At 37.8% G+C, this 24,263-nt stretch overlaps 1 protein-coding gene across 6 annotated transcripts in view; it reads left to right on the top strand.

Annotated features, from left to right (window-relative positions):
* The window catches only part of CAND1 (cullin associated and neddylation dissociated 1), a 55,874-nt gene that overhangs the window by 1,555 nt on the left and 30,056 nt on the right, over positions 1 to 24,263 (top strand). For 5 of the 6 annotated variants that reach the window (XM_008148761.3, XM_028156471.2, XM_054718882.1 and 2 more), the window contains exons 2-4: positions 12,006 to 12,149; positions 21,316 to 21,470; positions 24,140 to 24,263. In XM_008148761.3, the coding sequence (XP_008146983.1) occupies positions 12,006 to 12,149; positions 21,316 to 21,470; positions 24,140 to 24,263 (423 nt within the window). Of the gene's footprint in view, positions 1 to 11,142; positions 11,235 to 12,005; positions 12,150 to 21,315; positions 21,471 to 24,139 lie in introns of all 6 variants that reach the window. The other variant, XM_054718881.1, reaches the window with a different exon arrangement.

The raw sequence follows: 24,263 nt of genomic DNA, 5'->3' as shown, positions 1-24,263 counted from the left end.
TTGTGGCTGAAGAGCTTATTTATTTACTTATATGTGGTATGAACAGTATGATTTAACACCTGAAATCATGTCTAAACCTTATCTACCAGGGAGAAATTTTCTGATTTGTGAAACAAGAACAATGAAAAATGTAGAATTCGTGTTCCTAAATAAATTGATGTGCTGGCATATTAAAATGGCCAATGAAATACAGTTTTATTCAAAGCCAAATGATTTTAGAAAGTTGCTACCTAGGGAGTTTTTAGCATCATATTTGAAACTTTTAAAATCTAGTTTGCTAATTCTAAAGATTTTAGTGTTGTGACTTTTTGGAGGAGACTTGTTTGTTTTGGGTATTTTGATATTTAGATTTGTGTAGTTCTAGTGCCAAAATCAAGATTTTTAGGGGAAATAAGTTTTTGGTTGTTTTTCTTTTTAAAAAGGGGGTTGAATGCTCTTTACTTACATTTGCAGCTTTGCTTGCTCCCAACTCAAGCCATTCAAGTTTAAATAAAACTAACTTTCAGTTAGTGGAGTGTATGGTGTGATTTTTCCCTCCCCACTTCTTCCCATTTCTGTCAAGTTGGCTCATTCTGTAAAAGTACTAAATTTCATTTTGATTGTGTTCAATTTCAGTATAAAGATAGCACTTTCCCTATAATAATAATAATACAATTTTGTTCAACTAGTCAGACATGTGTGGGTAATATGTTTAGAATACAGAAATCAAATGTAGTAATATGCATATGTGATGATTGACTGAAGCTTTCTTGAATTTCTTGTAAAGACGAAAATACACACATGCTTTTTGGTTTTGTTTTTTTAAACTGAAAGAATTAATGCTCCAATGTTAAGCTACAAGTCAGTATTGAACTTGGTAAGGATTGTTTATCAATTTGAACTGGAATAAATCAAAACATTGCTTGGAGGATTATTCTCCGAAAAGTGTAATACTGAAATATTTCTAATAGTTTGTAAAAGTACTATAGAAGATAATTTTAGGTAGGACATATGTTTAGGAACAATAATTGACTTCTAGTAATATAGCATCATTAAGAATTTTTATTAACTCTGTTTTAAAGACTTGTGATATGCTCAAACCATCTACTTAACAGACAAGACAGTCTTTGGAACTAAAGCACTATGTATATTACAGACATTTAAGAGATTAATTAAAATAGTGAGTGTTTGAAGTCGAGCATTTTGAAAGTTTTTCTGTACATTTTCAATATAGGCATTTACTTGAATACCTTCTATTTTAAAATGATGCTTTCTAATTTCTCATTAGAAATTTATTTGTTTATTTATTTTGATGTAAATATCAGAGTTTTTCTACTACATGTTTTAAAATACCTACTACCAGAAGGTTGTGAGGACAAGACTAATTAATTAACATTATAGAGTATCTAACATGTGCAAACCACTCTACCTTGTGCTAAGGGGAAAAGAAAAAAAAATCATCTAAAAGGAAGAAAAAAGTGTATTCTCATGGTAGACTCCAAACAGAAAACCTACTAGTCTCAAGATATGTGTTCTGATCATGTAGGATTTTTTGTTGTGAAATATCTGTGAGATCTTGGGCAGGCTATTGAATTTGGAATTAAATTTTCACTTGAGAGACTTGTACATGGGTGATTACATAAGGTCCGTATAGGCCAGGAATTTCAGGTTTCTGTGGATAACTACTTCGTCCATTAATGGTAAAAAAGTATGTGCAGGCTTCAAAGATTTGAAATATCATCACTTTAAAAGAATTGTTTTGTGGCATTTAAATCATAGGCTCAATTTATTGAAAAAACAGACAACTAATGCCTTTTTTCCCGTCGTTAGTATTTTGTATTTTTTGAAGGTGGGATATATATTAAGGTTTAATACCAGTAGGTAGGTGATTCTGTAGATACCATGCTGAAAACTTCAATATGCATGAATCATGTGAATGCTCCACTTTTGAATATTAATATTGAATATTCAGTGGGTTGAGATAACAAAGTTCTGCTTTTATTTTTATACTAGAGGCCCGGTGCTTGAAATTCATGCACTTTGGGGGTGGTCCCTCAGCCTGGCCTGCACCCTCTCGCAGTCCGGGAGCCCTTGGTGAATGTCCTACTGACAGCTTAGGCCTGTTCCTCACTCAGTCTCAATTGGCTGGACCCTAGCAGCAAGCTAACCTACTGGTTGGAGCATCTGCCTTCTGGGGGTCAGTACACATCATAGCGAGCAGTTGAGTGGCTTTAGCATATCATTAACATCTTACGCTTCGATTAGTTGAACGGAGGACCAGACACTTAGCATATTAGGCTTTTATTATATAGGATAGGATATTTCACGCACCACCAACTGAATTAAAGTATTCCAATGAATCAAGTGCTAAAGAAAAAATTTACCCTTTTATCTCTCTGTTCATAATCTTAAAAGGCTAATATGCAAATAGACCGAATGGCAGAATGACTGGTCACTGTGATGTGCACTGACCACCAGGGGACAGATGCTCAATGCAGGAGCTGCTCCCTGGTGGTCAGTGTGCTCCCACAGGGGGAGTGCCACTCAGCCAGAAGCCCTGAGCTGGGCTCAGGGCTGGCGAGCGCAGTGGCAGTGGCAAGAGCTTCTCTCTCCTCCACAGCAGCGCTAAGGATGTCCAACTGCTGGCTTAAGCCTGCTCCCATCAGTCAGACATCCCCCAACGGCTCCCAGACTGTGAGAGGGCGCAGACCAGTCTGAGGGACCCCTCCCCTCCCCGAGTGCATGAATTTTGTGCACCAGGCCTCTAGTAGTTAATAATAATGGTTAGTGTGGGCTTTTATGCACTTGATACTGTTTGTTTATTTTTAATCTTCACCTGAGGATATATTGTTTTTCTGTTGTTTTGAATTTGTTTGTTTTTGTGGGTTTTTTTTTTTTTTAAGGGCGAGGGAGAGAGAAAAATTGATTGGTTGCCACCCTTACATGCCCTGACCTGGAATCGAACTCACCCACCTTTTGGTGAGTGCTCCAATCCAGGCCCCTCTGCCCCCCAGGGTGATCCTATTTAGTTAAGTGGATACTAACAATCTCTGTTATAGCTGAGAAAATAAATGGTGATGCTAATTACTTGCCCAAAGTCAGTTTGACAGTAGTGGATCTGGGCTTTCCAGATAGCCCCAGAACATGAACACTTTATGCTACTTCTCCAGGGTTTTGACTAGGGGACATTAAGAGTAAGTCCTTAAATTTCATTTCTAAGTTAGACTTAGGGAATATATTGTGCTAAAAGAAGCTTTTAATAATTCTGTAAGAGAGAATACAAAAAGTTGAAGATCTTGTGCTTGCCCACAATAATATCTACATGCTTGTTGAATGGTTAAGACACTACTGTAAAAAAGATAAGTACTCCATGGCAATATGTCTTTGTAGGCTGAAGTGGCAGAGAAGATGAAAAAAGCAAGGAGATTCAGGTTGTGGAATGTCTGAGGGTCTAAGCTAGTTCTTTAACCTTTTGCACTCGGATGTCGAGTGTGACTCGACACGGTTAGCATCGGTAGCCCATCCCTTCCTTCCCTCCATCCCTCCTCCTTTATTTGGGCTTTTCTTACATTAAATAAATAAGTTTGTATGAAAAAAAACTCCAGTTTTTTATTCTACTGCCATGCTTTGTAAAATCTGGGGTATTTAAAAAATTAAATCCCAAATAGAATAAAGGAATCAAGAAAAAAGCAAGCGAGTGTAAAGGGTTAAATTGTATGTAGAGAAAACTGTGTGAAAGCACATGTACAGCCCTAGCTGGTTTGGCTCAGTGGATAAAGCGTCGGCCTGTGGACCAGAGGGTCCCAGGTTCAATTCCAGTCAAGGGCGCACATACCTCTGTTGCAGGCTCCTCCCTGGCCCAGGCCCTGGGAAGGCGCTTGCAGGAGGCAACCAATTGATGTATTTCTCTCACATTGATGTTTCTCTCTGTCTTTCCCTCTCTCTAAAAATCAATGGAAAAATATCCTTGGGTGAGGATTACAAATAAATAAATAATAATAATAAAAAAAAAAAGGAAAGCACAAATATTTCATTGGGGAAAAGGGAGTAGATTATCTTGACTGTACTGGTACCTAGCTTGGGATGAGTACTGTTCTGGAAACTCTCTTGAGGGTAAGGAACCTTGTCTTTCTGAACTGAATTCTTTACTCTGTCTAGTGCCTTGACCATGTAGGTTCCCAATAGTTACTTGTTTTAGTTGAATTGGATTTTAGTTCAAGTTAAGAAAAAAGCATGTAGGGATTTGGGGGAAGTTTCTTCCAGAAGCCAGTATAAAATCGACCAGTCTATTTTTTACTTTTTTTTAAGAGGGAGTGTGAAAGGGAGGGAGAAAGAGAGAAAGAGAAACAACAATATGAGGGGCATCAATTGGTTACCTTCTTCCCTTGCCCTGACCTGGGTGGGGATCGAACCTGCAAACCAGGTACAGTGCCCTTGACCAGGAATCGAACCCAAGACCCTTCGTTGCTTGGGCCAACGCTCAAACCATTTTGACACACCAGCCAGGGCCATTGTATTTTTTTATATACCATTTTATACAATCTAAAATAATTTACTGCATTGTAGAATTTCCTAGCTTGATAATGATTGTGTGTTACCCAATGTACTTGTGTTTTGAATATTGGAAATAATTTTCTCTTGAAAGCTGTTTAAATGCTAATAAAAACTTCAGTCCTGTTAAATGGAATCAGGCTTTCAGAGCTGGAAGGGACATTAGAGATCCTGTAACATAGCTGACAGTACTGTGTGGGCATTCACAGAAATGTAACAGGAAATACTAAGTGAAGTTATCTGGACTGCTTGTGCTTGAAAAAAAAAGTAGGTTTAAGCAGAATAAATGGATTTGTAGAGAATAAGAAGGTGATTTGGGGGCATTTTTAAGTACTGTGCAGGTTGATGGCAGTAAGTTACTTGCTTTCACTTAATGTGATTTTTCTTGATATAGGTATACTGGTAACACTGATTATATTGAGCTCACCACTGACTTCATTGAGGGAACTGGGAAGAAGAAAGATGACAAAAAATTAGTTTTATTTACATGAACAATATTAAGACTGTCGCAAGTTAATTCTTAAGTCTAAGGGAATAAATAAGAAAAAGTTAGATTGCAGTGGTGTGTGTATAAGATCTTTGAAAAAGAATTGATTCACTGGGTGATGCAGTTGGCCCATACATTTAGATTTTTGATGCAGTTGATCACAAGGGTAAAATTGTGTTTACACATGAGGGAAAGGTTGTGGTGAGTTACTCATTGTGCAGTACAAGGTATTTATTTCTACCATTTAATGCTTCTCTGCATTGAATAATTTCTCTCCTCAAGGAATTTTCAGTTTTGTAGAATAAGCCAGGTGTGGAAATTTCAGACCATGACTGTCTTGTTCATAACTGTTTGCAGGGCTTGGCACAGTTCCTAATGATAATATCCCCCAAATATTGGTTGAGTAAATGACCTGTAAGTTATATCCAAGTGGGACTCCCATGGGAGTCTAAAAGTTAACATCTTAATTTCCCCCTCTCTCACCTTAAATTACACCTTTTTTTAAAAAAAATTCTAATTTTGTCTTGTTATATTACCATCCACCAAATGTCCCAGTTGGAAAGCCTTGATGTCACCCTTTTACCTTTTTTCTCAAATTAGTCTCCCTGTAGGGCCTTTTTATTATTAGTGCTGTTATTATTATTGTTGTTGATTTTAGAGAAGGAGGAAAGGGGGGGGGGCACCAATGTGAAGGATACATTGATCAGTTGCCTCCCTTACAAGACTGGGGTCAAACCCGCAACCTAGGTATGTGTCCTGACCGGGAATCAAACCCAAGACCCTTTGGTGCACGAAATGAAGCCCTGACCAACTGAGCCACACTGCCCAGGGCTCAGGCCTCTTTTTAATACAATCTGTTGGTAACTCTTCCATTAGAATTTTCTTCCTGACCTGATCATATCCTTCCCCACTAATTCCACTGATTACAAGATAAACTTTAAACTTCTTAGCTGTTGCCTCTTCCCCAAAATTCCTCACAATCTTCATGTAACTAATTTAGTGGGTATTTTCTTTACTGGTATTTGATATGTAAGCAGCTTACTACTTTTTCCTTCTTGAAATTCTTTTATAGTTATCTCTGACACAACTTGGGTTTATTACTATTATAGAGAGGGAGCACACACACTGTGGGGTGTGTCTCAGCAAGAGGGTTGGGACCTATTGATTTGGGTAATTTGGGAAAAGATCTAATGAAGTGGAGACTTGCTTTAGATTGGGTGTTGTCTGAAACTGGGGCACTTTTATCATTTGACATCTTAATATTACAGGTAGGGCAGACTAAAGCAGAGGCAGAGCTGTAATTGGTCAAGAAGTAACAGTCACTCATGAGAGGAGGAAGTTTTCGGTATTTTATATGGCTTAGTGACCTTGTCTGATATGGTTGTTCTGTGAGGTTGTTTATGTCGATGCTTTAGCTATAAACATCAGATCAGTTTGGAGTAACATTGAGGTTTAGGTATGAGCCTCAGATCAATCCTTGAACTTCAATGGCTGTTGTCTTTCTTAGTCTTCATTTGAACGCTCTATTCACTGAGCCAAACCGGTTAGGCTCATTTGGCCAAAGGCAGATGAATTTGGGCTGCAGGACATTAATTCAGGATGTTCACATCTTCACTATTGCTGATATTTTGTTGTTTCAGATCAGAGGAGTAGCCATTTATGTAGTTTGTAGTTGAGCCAGGCTTATTAATACTTTCTTCTTTTGTAAGGTGAGAGGTTGAACCATCTGATGTAACAGTGGCTATTTAATAACGTTAAGACTCTGGACAGGATACCTATTCAACTGTCACACCTGATTCCTGTGGTTTTCTTCTCTGTCCATTTCCTAACTCATGCCTTTTTATTTATTTTTAAAAATATATATTTTATTGATTTTTTTATAGAGAGGAAGGGAGAGGGATAGAGAGTTAGAAACATCTATCAGCTGCCTCCTGCACACCTACTGGGGATGTGCTTGTAACCAAGGTACATGCCCTTGACCAGAATCAAACCTGGGACCCTTCAGTCTGCAGGCCGATGCTCTATCCACTGAGCCAAACTGGTTAGGGCCCTAACTCATGTCTTACCATTCCCATATCTAATAAATTTCAGAGTCTTAATTTTAACCTTGTAAATCTCAGGGTTGGTTCTCATTATTCAAAGTTGCCATGAAGATTCAATTAGCTATTCTGAACCATTGCTTTTAGGGGAGATACAGGGTTTGTAACTTGGTGTTACATGTGTTTCTGTTTAAAAACACCTTATTTAATATACTAGAGGCCTGGTACACGAAATTCATGTACTGAGGGAGGGGGTGTCCCTCAGTCTGGCCTGTGCCCTCTCGCAGTCCGGGACCCCTTGCTACTTATTGCCTGCCTGCAGCGGAGGCGGGAGAGGCTCCTGCCACCACCGCTGCACTTGCCAGCTGTGAGTCTGGCTTCTGGCTGAGCAGTGCACCCCCTGTGGGAGTGCACTGACCACTAGAGGGCAGCTCCTGCATTGAGTGTCTGCCCCCTGGTGGTCAGGGCAGTCATAGCGACTGATCATTCTGCAGTTTGGTCAATTTGCATATTAGGGTTTTATTATATAGGATGTTGATTCATAATATTGAACTCAAGGCCAACAGCACTATAACTTATGCCTAAACAAATCTGACAGGTGTAGTTTTTTTCAGGGAGATGCATCACAGCTTTCTTGTACTTAGGAATACTAGACAGTTCTTTTGCACTACTATTGGGGGTCATTTTAAATAGCAAAATTACCAACAAAAAGCACAAATGTGTATAAAACCTGACGCTAAGGAGACTGAGAAGAGATACATTAGTGCCTCTTTATCCACAGTTTCTCTACCTGCAGTTTCAGTTACCCACAGTCAAATGTGATCCAGAAATAAATAGTTAATAAGTTTTAAATTGAGCACTCTTTTGAACTCTCACCACCCAGCTCTGTCCACATGGGTATGAATCATCTCTGTCCAGCATATCCACACTGTATACCCTACCTGCCTTCTTGGTTATCAGATCAGCTTTCCACTGCACTGTTTCTTAGTGCTTTACACTGAGGTACTTATTCAGCACTACCACCTTTACCACCCACACAAAGATAAAAAATTTAAAATTCCAAACCAGCTTTCCCAATGCAAACCCCTATTAATCTTTTGAAACCCAAACTAACCATCAGTTTTTTGGAGTGATCATTGCCAAATGCCTTAAAGTATTGCTTTTAAAAATTTGTAAGATTGAAATTTGTCTTTACTGGTCTGTCCATTAGTAGATGAAAAAGTTAAGGGAAAGAGACTGAGTCTATGTTTATTATCCAAGCCATTAGTATCATGCCTAAAATAGTAAATGCTCAAGAGATATTTTACCAATTAGCTTTTGAATCTGCCATAGAGAACATCCAAAATGGTCACTTTCCTTATAAGAAGATTTTTAATACAATTTCTTATATTTAACATAAGGAAGAAATATTCAGGGGTAACTCTTATTGTAACCTCATACTATATCCAATTTTTCTGATTTTTAAAAATATTAACTATTGCTAATTTTGCTGGTGCTCATTCTAACTTTAAAAAAATATATATTTTATTGATTTTTTTTTACAGAGAGGAAGGGAGAGGGATAGAGAGTTAGAAACGTCGATGAGAGAGAAACATCGATCAGCTGCCTCCTGCACACCTTCTACTGGGGATGTGCCCACAACCAAGGTACATGCCCTTGACCGAATCGAACCTGGACCTTTCAGTTCACAGGCCAATGCTCTACCCACTGAGCCAAACCGGTTAGGCTCATTCTAACTCTTTTTTTTAAAAGTTAACCATTACTAGTTTTTTGAAAATCAGTAGACTTCTTTATTAGAATACTAGTGTCCCGATGCACAGATTTGTGCACAGTGAAAGAAAAAATATTTTAATGTCACTATTCGTGTCTTGCTAATGAAAAGATAATAGAATTCTGCCCAGTCTCCTATCTACCTACTCCAGGACTTCTGTGAGTATCAAAGGAGATGAGGCACGGAAAATGCTTCACAAACATTTGGTTAAACTGTAAAATGTTTGCACCTGGCTATAAGGCAAGTCAGGTTCCTGGGCTGAAGAAACTCCAAGGAGACTAGTTGCTAGGGGGAGGAAGCCTGGATTGCTACGTGATGTCATTAGTTGGAGCCCATAGTGGCCGTTTCCGGGCTGGGCTGGGCTGTAGACTGCATTTTGCGCCATGGGGTCTTGGCAGCGTTGGCTGCAATTTGGTGAGGTGTCGCTCTGGGGTGGTGGCAGGGTCTGTGTCCCACTTGGGGGAAGCCGAGTGTTAGTTTGTCAGCAACTGGTCTGTGGTGCCGTTTATTTTTAAACTAGTGGCCCGGTGCACGAAATTCTTGCACATTAAAAGGGGATTAATTAGAGGAAATAATTTAATATTGCTATTTGCCCTTTTTCTATAATAGTAGTGTCAGAGATGAAAGAAAATTAGTAAAATGTATATGAAAACCTTCCTCCTGTCAGAGACTGGGGCTCACCACAGGACCAGAGTCAAGTCCCCGCCCATCCACATGCGCCTCAAAATCGCGTGAGACCCATACCCAGCCGCCCCCCCCCCCCCCCCCCAGTGGGCTAGATCCAGACCCGGCTAGTCCCACCCTTGTCAAGCCCCGCTGGGTTGGGGGCATGTCCTAAGATCCCCCGTCAAGCCCCACCAGGCGGGGGGCGGGGGGGGCGCAGCCTCAGGTCCCCTGTCAAGCCCCACTGGGCAGGGGCGCAGCCTGAGTTCCCCCAACCCAGCATTGGGGGTGCACCTTAAGGTCCCCCGTTAAGTCCCACTGGGTGGGGGACATGGCCTGAGGTCCTCTGTCAAGCCCCGCCAGGCAGGGGGGTTGAGCCTCAGGTCCTCTGGCCCGATGCTGGGATGGGGGGTGCGGCCTGAGGTCCCCTGGCCTGGTGCTGGGGCAGAGGGCAAGGCCTGAGGTCCCCGTCAAGCCCCACTTGGTGGGGGTTGCGGCCTGAGGTCCCCCAGCCTGGCACTGGGGCATGGGGAGCAGCCTGAGGTCCCCTAGCCCAGCACCAGGACGGGAAGCGCACCTTGAGGTCCCCTGTCAAGCCCTGCCAGGTGGAGGGCACGGCCTGAGGTCCCCTGTCAAGCCCCACGGGGGCGGGGGAGGGCGTAGCCTCAGGTCCCTGCTGATTGCTCGTTAAGGCTCCTTATGGAAACTTGGCCTCAGCTGTGGGTGCAGCCATATTTGTGATGGAGTGATGGTCAATTAGCATATTCCCTCTTTATTAGATTAGATTATTAGATTAGATAGGATGGCCAGTACATTTCATGGCAACTGCTATGTTGAGCGTCTGCCCCCTGGTGGTCAGTGTGCATCATAGTTACTGGTTGACGGACACTTAGCCTTTTATATCTATCTATGTATATAAAACCCTAAGCAACTGGTTGATCCTTTGATCAGCTGCCTCCTGCAAGCCCCCTACTGGGGATGGAGCCTGGAACCAAAACATTTTTTTACATTGGGCTTATCTGCTTTTACTGAAATTGATGGTCATCATGTTTTTCTTTAACCAGATGATTAGCATTTCAGGGATTCTTAGAGGTGCTAACTACTATGGTTATTTAATGAATTTTATCTAAGTAAAATGGTTAAGATGCTTTTATTGTTTTATGTGTAGAGGTGCCTGCCTTCATGTGCTATTCAGTTTGTTTTATTTTACTTTCCAGAATATTGTAGTTTTAATTTACTTTTTGTCATATAAAATGGGAAAGGGCTTCCAATTAGGAGAATTATGACGTACTTAGTCCGCCAATGTTGCTCCGTAGTTGAGTGTGACCCAGGAACCAGGATATCACAGTTCCATTCTTGGTCAGGGCACATGCCTGGTTTCAGGCTTGATCCCCAGTAGGGGGCATGCAGGAGAGAGCCAAACCACCTTTACAAAATTTGGTAAGAATTGTGCTTGCATGTAGTTTTAAACTTTGAAGTTAGCATTAAGTGAACATACTAATTACTGGACTTATCCTTAAATTGTCTTATAATTGATGACTTGCTAAATTAATTAAGTTCTTTTGCCAAATTCTTGCCACATAATTTATTGCCTAAGTTGCCAGACTATCTGCATAATCTGTTTATCATTTTAGCTCTAATTTGTTTTTCAGTCGATTTAAACATGGATCTTTGACATTTCTGAATGTAACATAAAATATTGAAGTTTTGCTCAAACTGGATCTGGTTCAAATAAAATAAAAAGGTATTAAGTAGTTATTTCTGTTAGATTCTTTTTTTAGGTAGAGGGGAGCCAAGAATTAGGGGGAAAATTCATTTGGTCTTTAAACAGATTTTTGGAGCTTTATTTCAATGGGCTTATCTGGTATTCTGAGAAACTACTTTTAAAACAATGAACTGACTCATGAGGTATAAAGGGAAAAAAATCTACAAGTCTACCTTATTTATATATTCTGTTCAGTCTTTTATTTAAAACTGAGATTAAACAGTTGATCACTTGGTGATTTTGTCAGGCTGTTCAGTATTTAACCTTCCTTTGACAGTGGTTCTTAAGGGAGGGGCTTGGATGTCATGTGAAACAGCTTTCTAGAATCACCTCATTATCACTTTGAAAAGACACCTGATACCTAGTAATGGGAGTTGGGATGGAGATGAGAATTTGTATTAATTTGCAATATGTAACATGTAACACACAGTATTACTTAAGACGGTGTTCTTAATGTTTGTAGTTAACACGTTAAGCTCCATGTCAGTCGCCGATGACTGAAACGGAAAGGAAGATAAAACAGGCTTGGTGCTTAACGTGTTAAAGGCTTCCTAGGTAAAACTCAAATCACATGCTAAGAGAAAGTTAAGAGGAGCTTTTCTCCCCCTAAAAGCAGTGATGCAATTAATTAGAATGAAAGATCACTCACTGTAGTTCCTGTCAGTAAATGTGAAATCAAAACTGACCTGGGAAAGATAATTTTGTGTAATGATACCTTATTAAAATTAACAAATTTTAATTTTTTGGTAGGTTTATGGCTACAAATGATTTGATGACGGAACTGCAGAAAGATTCTATCAAGTTGGATGATGATAGTGAAAGGAAAGTAGTGAAAATGATTTTGAAGTTACTGGAAGATAAAAATGGAGAGGTACAGAATTTAGCTGTCAAATGGTAAGTTGTTTTTTTACTTGCTTACTATGCTCTCTACCACATTTAAAATACTGTAATAATTGGTAAATTATCTTAGTCTTGTATTATGTCTTTCTGGATTAGGTGACTGGTGAATGTTTAGTATTTATACTTAGTATACTGCATTTTCTTATAGTTTCTATATTGACTAACTGTAGCCTTTTATGGTATTTTATTTCTTAAAAAAGTAATATAGGAAACTCCAGGAAGAGTGGTTCTCTCACTTGTTTGACCCAGTTTTTTTTAGCTTTATTAAAAGGCCTACCTGCCTCTATCCATCTCTATATTCCAGTGTTCAAGGAAAGTACAGATGAAAATAAGACTTAAAGAATAGCAGCAGTTAAAACAACATCATTAACACAAATCAACACTGATGATAAAATAGTTACAAAGAACCTTTTTTTAAAAAAATTGATTTCAGAGAGGAAGGGATGGGGGAGAGAGATAGAAACATCAATGATGAGAGAGAATCATTGATTGGCCATCTCCTGCACACCCCCCACTGGGGATTGAGCCTGCAACCTGGGCATGTGCCCTGACTAGGAATCTCCTGGTTCATAGGTTGATGCTCAACCACTGAGCCACACTGACCAGGCTACAAAGAGCCTTTCTTTAAAATTGTGAGAATTCCAGTTGTCTTTGTGTGTACAGTACAGTAGAAGCATCACATTAGAGATGATATTAAGAAGAAAACTTGAAAGTTGGTCTTACTCTGTTAATGCATCTATTTAATTGATACATACCAAATATTAGGAATCCTTAATTTACATCGTAAGGTATTAGTGAGTATAACCTGTAGTTTCATATAAAAATTAAATTATGGAATTTTATGTCATTTTATGTTATATAATATTTGATAATTTAAATGAAGTATTGTCTCATTACTATTCCTTTATTGGATTCCTTATAAAGGTTTTTAATTTGTTTTGAGCTAAGCCTTTAGATACTTGCTGTAAGAGTAGGCAACAATGTGAGACTCATAGATCAATATAGAATTTCTAGACACGCAATACAACTTTTATATATGTTTCTTTAACTTGGGACATTTTCATCTTTTAATTTTTTTGCCATGTTCTTAATAAAGTTTTGTTCAAAATATATGCTAAACATTTTCCACCCTTTAAATACAATAAGAAAAAGTAATCTTTGTTCTAGATTGAGAGTTGTGAGGTATGTAGGTCTTTTATCACTTGAGTATGAATCTTAACTCATAGGAATCTGAGGCTTTTGATTTTTGATGATCTTTTATACTTAAAATTAATGGGTTGGGGAAGAAATCACATATTAAAGAAAATGAAAGAATTAAGATAAAAAAGGTAATAAATTAGATAAAACTCAAGATCTGCTTCTTGGAAGAGGGAAAATCCCAATAGATACATAAATTACTAAAGTAGTCTAATCAAGAAATTGGGAAAATTGTCAAAGAACTTATCATCCAAAGGACAGTCAGACCCAGAAGTCTTTCACATACTCTTTGAAACCTCAAAGAGTATATAATTCCAGTACACATAGTTCTAGTACTATTCCAGAACATAAAGTATGAAAACCACGCAGTCTTTTATTTTAGCTAAATACTGATAACAAGTTTGATGAAGTAAAGATAACACTAAAAAAGAAAACTACAGACCAGTTTCATTTAAATGTTCAAAATAAAATTAGACAGTATATTAGGTGTAACATACCATGATCAAATGAGGTCCATTGCAAGAACATAGTGCAGTTCAATTGTGCTTTATTAATACATTTGTTTCAGGTTAATAGATCAGATGAAGGAAAAAACTGCCTGGTTAATTGTCAAGGTACTGTGAGATTCTACCTTGATTTTGATTTAGAAAAACACACACACAAAAAAAAACACATAACTCAACACTTAGGTTACTTTGGATAATTAGAGGAGTGAAGCACCTTCCAAAGACCAGCATCATATTTAATGTGTCATTAGGGGGAAAAAGCAGGTCAGGGATGCTTTATCTCACTAGAGAGAATTCATCACCAGTTTGAAGTAAAACATTTAATAATATGAATTTGATAGTATCTTTTTAACATTAAAAGTTCACAAACACACATTCACACCTCAACACAAATACCAATAAATTACCAGATACCTCCACACAAAAGTCAAGTACAAGGCAAAAATGTGTCTGTCCCAGCAACATTTCTTTTGAAGATATTAGCCACTGTAAGACAAGGTACATGGGAAAAATTAAGTCAATATAGAAAAAATATTAATGTAAACAATGAGAATTCCATGAAGTAACAGAATGTAAAATTAATGAACAAAAATCAGTAACTTTCATATACGCAGGTAATAGCCAGTTGGGAGATATGGAAACAAATGTCCATTTATTACAGCAACAGAAAGACAAAATGCCTCAGAATAAATGTAACAAGATATGTTACAATGGTGACCTTGAGTGAGGCTATTGTATAAGAGAAACAACAATTTTATCTTTTTCAAAACTTATATCAAGGAAAACTTTAAAATACTCCTAATGGATAACAAAAATGTACTTGTAACAAATGGAAAGACATTCCATGTTCTTGGATCAGGATAACTCAATTTCTCCAGATTAATTTAATGCTTACCTAATTATAAAAATCAGTGCTTTTTCCCCACAAGATAGACAAGTTGATTCTAAAGTAAATTTTGGTGGGAAGGAGAAGAGGGCAGGGTGTTTGCTCAAGATAGCCAAGAAAACCCTATAAAAGTATAACAAGTAGTGGAGTGGGAGTGGGGGCGTTGATTAGCTTTATTTGAAAGGAAAACATATTATGTTTCTCTAATCAAAGCAGTGAAGTAATGAGGCATTAATAGAACAATGAAGTAAAATAGAGTGGAAAGTACATGATGAAGGCGGTAGGCATCATTGGTGAAAAGTTAGATCTTTTTTCAGAAGACTAGATAAACATTTGCAAAAGATAAAATTGTACTTTTACCTCACATACAACATCCCTACTTGAGATCACCATTGTTTTGTTCACCTTAAATTAGTTTTGCCTGTTGTAGAACTTGATTTAAATAGAGTCATACAGTATGTATAGGTTTGTGTCTGGCTTTTTTCCCTCTCACATAATCTGTGAGAGTTATCTATGTTGGATGTATTGGTGTTTCATGAGTTTATTACTGATTAATAGTCCATAATACCACATTCTGTTAAACATTTGGTTTCTTTCTAGGCTTTGGTTATTGTGAATAAAGATAAAATAAACATTCTTTTATGAGTCCTTTTTAACTTAGTTCCTGTGTCTTTATTTCTTATGGATAAATACTAAGTATGAAATTGCTGTTGTCCATTTTGATTTTTTTAAGAGCCTGCTAAATTGTATCTTAAAATATTTGTACCATTTTACATGAAAGTACTAGTTGTACCACATTCTCACCAACACTTGGTTGTGTCACTCTTTAATTTTAGCCATTCCCATGGGTATGCAGGTATAGTTTTAGTTTATATTTTCCTAATAACTAATGATATTCAGTGCTATTTTGTGTTTATGGCCATTTGTTTATCTTTTGCTGACTTTCCCACCCGATTTTTATTTATTTATTTATTTTCCCCATATAAAATACATTTTTTGTCAATTATGAATACCAATGATCATCACTGTATTACAATATCTTCAACAAGATAAAGCAACCCAGTATAAAAATGAGCAAAGCATGAAAAAATAATTCACTGAAGAAATACAAATGGCCAATAAACATAAAAAGTTCAACCTTACTCTTAATTGAAGAACCAATTTTTAAAATTGAGTTTATCTTTTATTGTAGGAGTTCTTCATATATTCCTTTGGCACTTATGTGTTTTGTAAATATTTTCTCCCAGTTTGATGACCTTAAGTTTTTAATTTTAGATTTGAATTTAGTTTAATTTAAAAATTACTTTCAATTTTTCTTTTATGGTTATTACTTACTGTTTCCTAAGAAATCTTTATTTATGTTAAGTTACAAAGATTTTCTCCTATATTTTCTTCCAAAAGCCTTATAGTTTCAGCTTTTACTTTTAGTTCTATGATCTATCTTGAAGTAATTTTTAAAAATGTTTTTATTGAGTTTTAAAGAGAGAATAATGGAGAGGGAGAGAGAAACATTGATGTGAAAATGGAACATCGATTAGCTACCTCCTGCACACCCCTTAGTGGGGATTGAGCCCCAAACTGGGGAATGTGTCCTGACCAGAATTGAACTGGCAATCTCTTAAGTGCACAGAATGACACCCAGACAACTGAGCCACTGAATTAATTTTTATGAAGTAGGAAATGAGTTCATTCTCTCCCCATAAAGATATCCAGTTGTTGAAGTGCCATATACTGAAAACACCTTTTCTCCCTGCTGAATTGCATTGGCATCTTTGTCAGAAATCAGTTAACTATAAAGGTGTGGGTCTATTTCTAGACTATTCTGTTCTGTTGATCTGTCTATTCTAACACCAGTGCAACACTGTTTTATTAATGTAGTCAGGCTTTTTCATTCTTGGCACTATAGATTTTTTGGGCCAGATAATTCTTCGTTGTGAGGAGTTATTCTGTGTATTGTAGGATGTTAAGCAGCACTTTGTCCTTTACCCACTACTTGCCAATAGCATTCCTTCTTCCCCTCAATAGTTAGTGACAACCAGATGTCTACCAAAGGGTGAAAATCAACCTTGGTTGGGAAATGCTGGACTACATCTGTAAAAGTCTAAAGTAAGGTAGTGTAAGATTTCTAGTTTTTTTCTTTCTTCCCCAATTTCAGGTTCTTTTATTTCCATCTAAATTATACAGTCAATTTGTCAATTTCTTTTTTAAAAATAAATAAGGTAACTTAAATTTTGAGTGGGACTTTGTTGAAGCTATAGAAATACTTGAAGAGAATATTTTAACAAGAATAAGACTTTTAATCATGAATTGCAGTATCTTGAATTTTTTTGTTGATTCTTCAGGATTTTCTACCTAAATAATTGTCATCAGTGACTATCCCTCTTTTAATCCTGATTTTGGTAATTTGTGTTTTCTCTTTTTTCCCTTCAATTCCTCTAGGGATTTACAAACTTTACTACTTTTATCAAATAACTGATTTTATGGCTTGTTAATTTTCTCTGTTACTGATTGCCTATTTTGTTGATTTCTTATTCTTCCTTTCTAATTCTTAAACATTTATATTTTTCTCTTAAGTACTTCTTGAGCTATATCCTATAAATTTTGATGTTTTCATTATTTTTCTATTTGAAGTATTTTTAATTTCCACTGTGATTTTTTTCCTTTGATCCATGGATTATTTAGAAGCAATTTTCAAATGTTTGGAGATTATGTAGATGTTTGTTTTTATTTTTACTGGTTTCTAATTTAATTGCATTATGGTCTGAAGACCACACACTCTTTAAGATTTAGGGTCGTTTTGTTTGTTTCTTTGTGTTTTGGTTTCCTTGTTTTGTCTATTTACTGAGATTTGTTTTATGTTTCGGCTATGGTAGTAGGTCTTGGTGAATGTTACATGTACATTGAAATGAAAGTGTATTCTGTAGTTGAGTACATTATTTTAGAAATGTCAATTATGTCAGGTATATGACAGTATTGTTCAGATTTATATCCTTAGTGATTTTTTTCTTTTGTTGATATTAAATACTGAAAGAGGGATGTTAAAATTTCAGCTGTGGTGGTCAATTTATCTCTTAAGTGTTTTTCTCTTAAATGTCAATTTGTTCATGTACTTTAAAGCTCAATGACTGGGTACATACATTTACAATGATATCTTTTTTGATATTTGACTTTTATGAATATAAAATGTTTCTTTTTAAATATACCATATCTTGAAATACATTTTCTCTTATGTTAAAACATCTTAAGTTTTTTTTAAAATTAGTATTTGTGTAGTATATCTCTTTATATTACTTTCATTTTAATCTCTTTTATTTTTAAGTTCTGTATTTTGTAGACTTCAGATAGTTAGTCCATTGACATTTATTGTCAGTCCTAGATAATAAAGATGTAAATGCAAATGGTCATTACTCCATGAAGCGTAACGACCAACTGAGTAACCACCGGATCACACGTCAGCAGGAGGGTGGGGCAGCGAGCTACAAGCTGATGGTGGAGAGCTACAGGAGGAGGCAGGGCAGCAAGCTATGAGCGGTGCGGGGGAAGCTACAAAGTTTGATTTGGGGGCTCCTGGGACATCTGAGACCCTGAAAGTATAAAAACTGTTATATTAGTAATACTAGGGTGTTACTTTCCCTTTGACTTCCTTTTCTCATAAGTGCACAATATAACTTTCCAGAGGCCACATCATATGTGATATTACAACAGATTAAATCCAGTTGTTTTAAGCCCAAACATTAATTTGTAAAAATGTAAAATTTTCACATTTTTATTTTTTGGAGAATATAATTATTTTGTCTTAAAAATATTTATGTGCCCTAGCTGGTTTGGCTCAGTGGATAGAGCGTTGGCCTGTGGACTGAAGAGTCCTGGGTTCAGTTCCGGGCAAGGCATATACTTCGGTTGCAGGCTCGATCTCTGACCCTGGTTGGGACATGTGCGATGACAGCTAATCGATGAGTCTATCTCACATCACTGTTTGTCTCTTTCTCCCTTTCATTCTCTCTCAAAATCAATGGAAAAATATCCTCAGATGAGGAATAACAACAGTAAAAATAAATGTATATATTATTTATGTTGCCCGTGCAGGAGGCAGTCGATCAATGATATTTCTATCTCTCTATCCTCTGCCTCTCTAAAAAATCAATGAAAACATATTTTAAAAATATTATTTATGTTAATTTATTATTGTCACTTTTAAATTTCAGTATGGTAAATATTGACAGATACAGCCCATGTAAAGAAAAGTTCTTGGTGTCTTTGTTGATTTTGGAAGTGTTATAAGGGTTTATGAAACCAAAAAGTTGGGAATCACTGTATTATAATATTTAATTTTGATTTTCTCTGTTGACTTTTTAGAAAGCTATTTGCATTACTATTTTTGATATTCACTCTAGGCTAGGGATTAAAAATTGCATCTTAAATTTATCACATATGTAATAAAGAGGGAATATGCTAATTGACCATCACACCCTCACAAATATGGCGGCGCCCAGTCCCCTCAGCCCCGCTGGGGCGGCAGGCGTGCAGCATGGCCGGGCCCGACCCCAGAAGGGTCCAGCTGCTCCACATGCCTGCCTCCGGAGTCCCTCAGCTCCCCAGCCACCCAGGGCCGGCCCGAGGCACAGGCAAGCCTCAAATATCGGCTGCCCAGCCACCCAGGGCCGCCTGAGGCTCAGGTAACCAGAGCCAGCCGAGGCTTGCGCTGCTGGCAGTGGCAGCAGCAGAGGTGTGATGGGGGCATTGCCTTCCCCTGATCACCGGGTCGCCTCCCACCCCTGAGGGCTCCCAGACTCTGAGAGGGGGCAGGCTGGGCTGAGGGACACCCCCCACTCCAGGGTATGAATTTTCATGCACTGGGCCTCTAGTCTATTAATAAAGTTAGTATTGTACCACATGATATAAATTATAAAAGCCTTGCAATAACATTCTTCTTTCTCCTGTCTTTGTGCTATTGTAATATATATAATTTAAAAAATATAGCCATGTACACACACACACACACACACACACACACACACACACCATTTCTCATGATCTTTCTTTATTCCTTTCTGTAAATCCAAGTTATAATCTGGTTGAATTTTCCTTTAGCCTAGAGCAGTGGTCGGCAAACCACGGCGGTTTGCTGCTCTGTTGACTAATGAGTTTGCTGACCACTGACCTAGAGAGCTAAGTATAGGTCTGGTGATGATACATTCAGTTTTTTACTGAAATTGACTTAATTTATCTTCATTTTTAAAGAGTAATTTTACTGGATATGGAAACCAGGTAGTTCTTCTCTGGTTTAGTTCCATCAGTAGCTGGCATTTAAATTATTGTTTTCTAAAATAATAGTTTTAGAGGTTTTACATTTATTATCTGTAGTAAAGTTAGCCCCAAAAAAGCTGTTTTGTCATTAATGCAAGCTAGAACTCTTTAAATTCATTTTTTAATTCCTTTTATTTTCACTCCCAATTTTCACTGTTTCACATTAGTTCTCCATATATGCTATGTCTTCCTTGTCACTGCCATCATTTTGGATTGGGCTATTCTTGGACTTCTTTAACATTTTTGTTTATTTTTCTTCCTTCTCTTAATTCCCCAGATTTCTCTCCCTACTACTTCTCTAGTCAAGCAGCATTTATTGATTAAGCATATATATATATGTGAAACACTGACCAGAGTATTTATCAAATTAAACTATTTTCATTCTGCACTTATGCTTGAGAAAATTCATTGGCTCCCAGTTTTACCACAACACATTTAAATTAATTGGCCTGATATTAAAGGTTCTCCATAATGTCCCCGGGGCCTAAGTTTCCTATTATGTTTTTCATCTGCCTTTTGTATCAAACACTTCCTTTCTCTCATTTCTTTTTCAATATGCATTCCACTTATTCTAGACTCTGATCTTTTTATAAGAAAAGCTCTTTTTTTTCTAGCTATATCCCATCAAAGCCCAATACCTAAAAAAACTCTTTAGGTACAATCTCCTATAAATACTAACATTGAATTTAAAAGTTTGTTTGTTTGTTTTTACAAACATTGTGTAGCCTAGTGAATGCCTTCAGTTCATTTCTAATGTAGACATGTTAATTCCTCACCTCACCAACCAGACAGTACATTTTTGGTGATAGAGGTTATACTATTCACTACAGTGCTGAATATAATGGCTCCTCCTCAATGAGTAGTCATGTACTCAACATTACCTATTTTGTGTGCTAAATTCTTTGGGAAGGACACAAAGCTGTGACCTCAGCCAGTGGACCTACATGCAAACCCATAATAGTATAAAATCCTAATATGAAAAGCATATACCACAATATGCTTGGGAGAAAAAAGCAGTACTATCTTAAGTTTCATTATACTATAATGGAAATCAGCGGGGAGGGGAGATTGGAAACTAACCGCAAGGAGTTTATGTATCAAGAATTTCTTTTATGCCTTTATTTGTATACTACTTACCATTTTGGCATAGTGTGTTTACTTTGTGTTGACAGGTGCTAGGCAGGAAAGTTAATGTTTCTATTTGTTTATTTTTCTGTTTTTGTATTTATCTAGATTAAAATTTTTGGTTTTCTTTATATTACAGCCTTGGGCCTTTAGTGAGTAAAGTGAAAGAATACCAAGTAGAGACAATTGTAGATACCCTCTGCACTAACATGCTCTCTGATAAAGAACAACTTCGAGATATTTCAAGTATTGGCCTTAAAACAGTAATTGGAGAACTTCCACCAGCTTCCAGTGGTAAGTAAGCAAGGTCACTTTTTTTTTTCCTATTTCCCTTTGGAGGGAAATATATTTCTCTTCTCTTTCCCCCCTCCCCTCTCCTGGTCAGGGAAGGAGAGAGGTGTCCATCCTAAAAGATCTTTGGTAATCATCCCTTTGAACAACTAAGAAAAAAATACCAGAGTCTTATTTTTGATTAAAAATTCACTTTTAAATGAATTATTTTATTGGATTTAAGTATCTTATAGGAATTTAAATATCTGAATGATTCTTATGTTGGAGCAAGATTTAATATTGTTGTATGTACCATGACTATAGAATAATTATGTCATCCTATGCAATGAGGCAAAAGATAATCAAAATCATGAGTTATTTCTGATTAGCTCTTTATTTTCAATATTAATTTTGCTTTGCTTTAAAATTTATGATATAAAACATTTAACACTATTAAGACAGCTGTGAAATAGTTCAGTTTATTAGTATCTTTAGGTAAGGTTGAATCTCTTATAACTACTTGGTAATTTTAAAAACCTTAAAACTCACCCTAGCCGGTTTGGCTCAGTGGATAGAGTGTCAGCCTGCAGACTGAGGGTCCCAGGTTCGATTCTGGTCAAGGGCGCATGTCTGGGTTATTGGCTCTATCCCCAGTAGGGGGCATTCAGGAGGCAGCCTATCAATGATTCTCATCATTGATGTTTCTCTCTCTCCCTCCCTTTCCCTTCCTCTCTGAAATCAATAAAAACATAAATTAAAAAATAAATAAAAACCTTAAAACTGCAATTATTTCACCAACTCAAGTATGTTATTTATAATTGTATTAGCTATGTTGATATTTTCCTTATTTTTTTCTCATTGAAACATGTTTGTGTTTAGCTGATTTCTCGTTAACCATTCAGATTCTTTCTTGCAGAATTTTTTTTCTCACTTTTTAAAAACCCAAATGTACTTTAAAATAGTAACCTTGATTTATGAGTTCTCTGGAACAACAACATTTTCACTTTATAATGAAGTTATGGAATCTTTGGATTGGAATGGATTTTATTAGAGACTAGAGGCCCGGTGCACGAAATTCGTGCACGGCGGGGGGGGGGGTAGCGGGGGGTGTTGTCCCTCAGCCCAGCCTGCAGTCTCTCCAATCTGGGACCCCTCAAGGGACCTTCATTTTTTCCTTCAAGAGTGTGGTGGAAAAACCCTAGATTACCCTCTTGGATTCTTATAACCCAAATTACCGAGAACACTGCAATTGGTGGCCTACAGGGAGCTTAGCCAATGAGTTGTCAGAAAAGGTATTTACTCTCAAAATGGTTTGGCTCAGTGGATAGACCGTGGGCCTGCAGACTGAAGGGTCCCAGGTTTGATTCTTGTTAAGGGCATGTACCTTGGTTGGAGGCATATCCCCAGAGGGGAGTGTGCAGGAGGCAGCTAATGGATGTTTCTCTCTCATTGATATTTCTGACTGTCTATCCCTCTCCCCTCTTCTCTGTAAAAAAAAAAAAAAAAAAAAACAATAAAAAATTTTTTTAAAAAGGTGTATCCTCTGCAGCTCATGCAGCCCCTGGGTTGTGTCCACTGGGCTAGGGGCATGTCCCTGCCACCCAGTGGTGGCTGCCGGAATCTCTGCACACCCCAGAGGCCAGCAGCCATCCCCCTGTGGAGGGCGCTAGGCTTGGGGCATGGACACAATCTGCCACTTGGTGCTGGAGCTTGGAAAGCCTCTGGGGCAGGGCGGGAGCATCCCCGACTCCAAACGCCCCAAGGCCAGCAGCCAGCCCCACCATGGGCCCCAGGCTCGAGGCTTGCAGGGACCCTGGGCAGCACGCAGCGGTGGCCGCCAGGGTCTCAGCAAACCCAGGAGGCCAGCAGCAGCACCTGGTCCTGGGCGCCTGGCTGGAGGCATGGCCCCAAACCGCCGCTTTGTGCAGGAGCCTTTGCAAGCCGCTGGGGGCTATAGGGACGCGGGGATGATCTGCCCACCAGGCTGCTTGGCGCCTACACCCATAGGCTCTGAGTGGCCAGGGGGTGTTCTGGGACCCCTGCCGCTCAGGACCTAAGCACGGGCCTACAGGCTAGGAGCGGCCTGGGTCCAGAGGATGTTTCCGGGACCCAGGCTGCTCAGCACCTACATATGCAAATTAACTGCCATCTTGTTTGCTCTGATTGGCTGTGGGCGTAGCGGAGGTGCGGTCAATTTGCATATTTCTCTATTATAAGGTAGGATTACAGTTATCTCTCTCTTTTTTTAAATAAACCATGTTGGTTTTGGTTTGTGTTTTGATCATTAGTTTTTATAATTCACTAAAATTTAGAAGTCTAGGTTACTGGTAAAGAAGACTTCAATAGAGAAAAATCTCATTGATGCTTTCCAACCACTTATAGCTACTATTGACTCCGTAGTTGGCATTCATACCATGCATAGAAATTGATGTTCAGTAGTGCCTATCTGAATCGATATTGTTTTCCCTGGGTCACGTACTCCTTCTGCAGTTATTATCTCATTTTGTGAATGTCTTAATAAATTATTTTATTGAGAAACAGCCTATTTTGAAATACATAATTTTTGACATGGATCTCTTGAATCAGTCTCATAATCAAGTTTAAAGTTGTCGAATATTTGGCAACTTCCATGAGTATAAGGTGGAATTTAAAATACTTGCCTTGAAATTATTATTGGTTTCTTATTCATGCAGGCTCTGCATTAGCTGCTAATGTATGTAAAAAGATTACTGGACGTCTTACCAGTGCAATAGCAAAGCAGGAAGATGTCTCTGTTCAGCTAGAAGCCTTGGATATTATGGCTGATATGTTGAGCAG

This window comes from Eptesicus fuscus, chromosome 7 (assembly GCF_027574615.1).
Source record: "Eptesicus fuscus isolate TK198812 chromosome 7, DD_ASM_mEF_20220401, whole genome shotgun sequence".
Classification (NCBI taxonomy): domain Eukaryota; kingdom Metazoa; phylum Chordata; class Mammalia; order Chiroptera; family Vespertilionidae; genus Eptesicus; species Eptesicus fuscus.
This window is presented reverse-complemented; position numbering and strand designations above follow the sequence as displayed.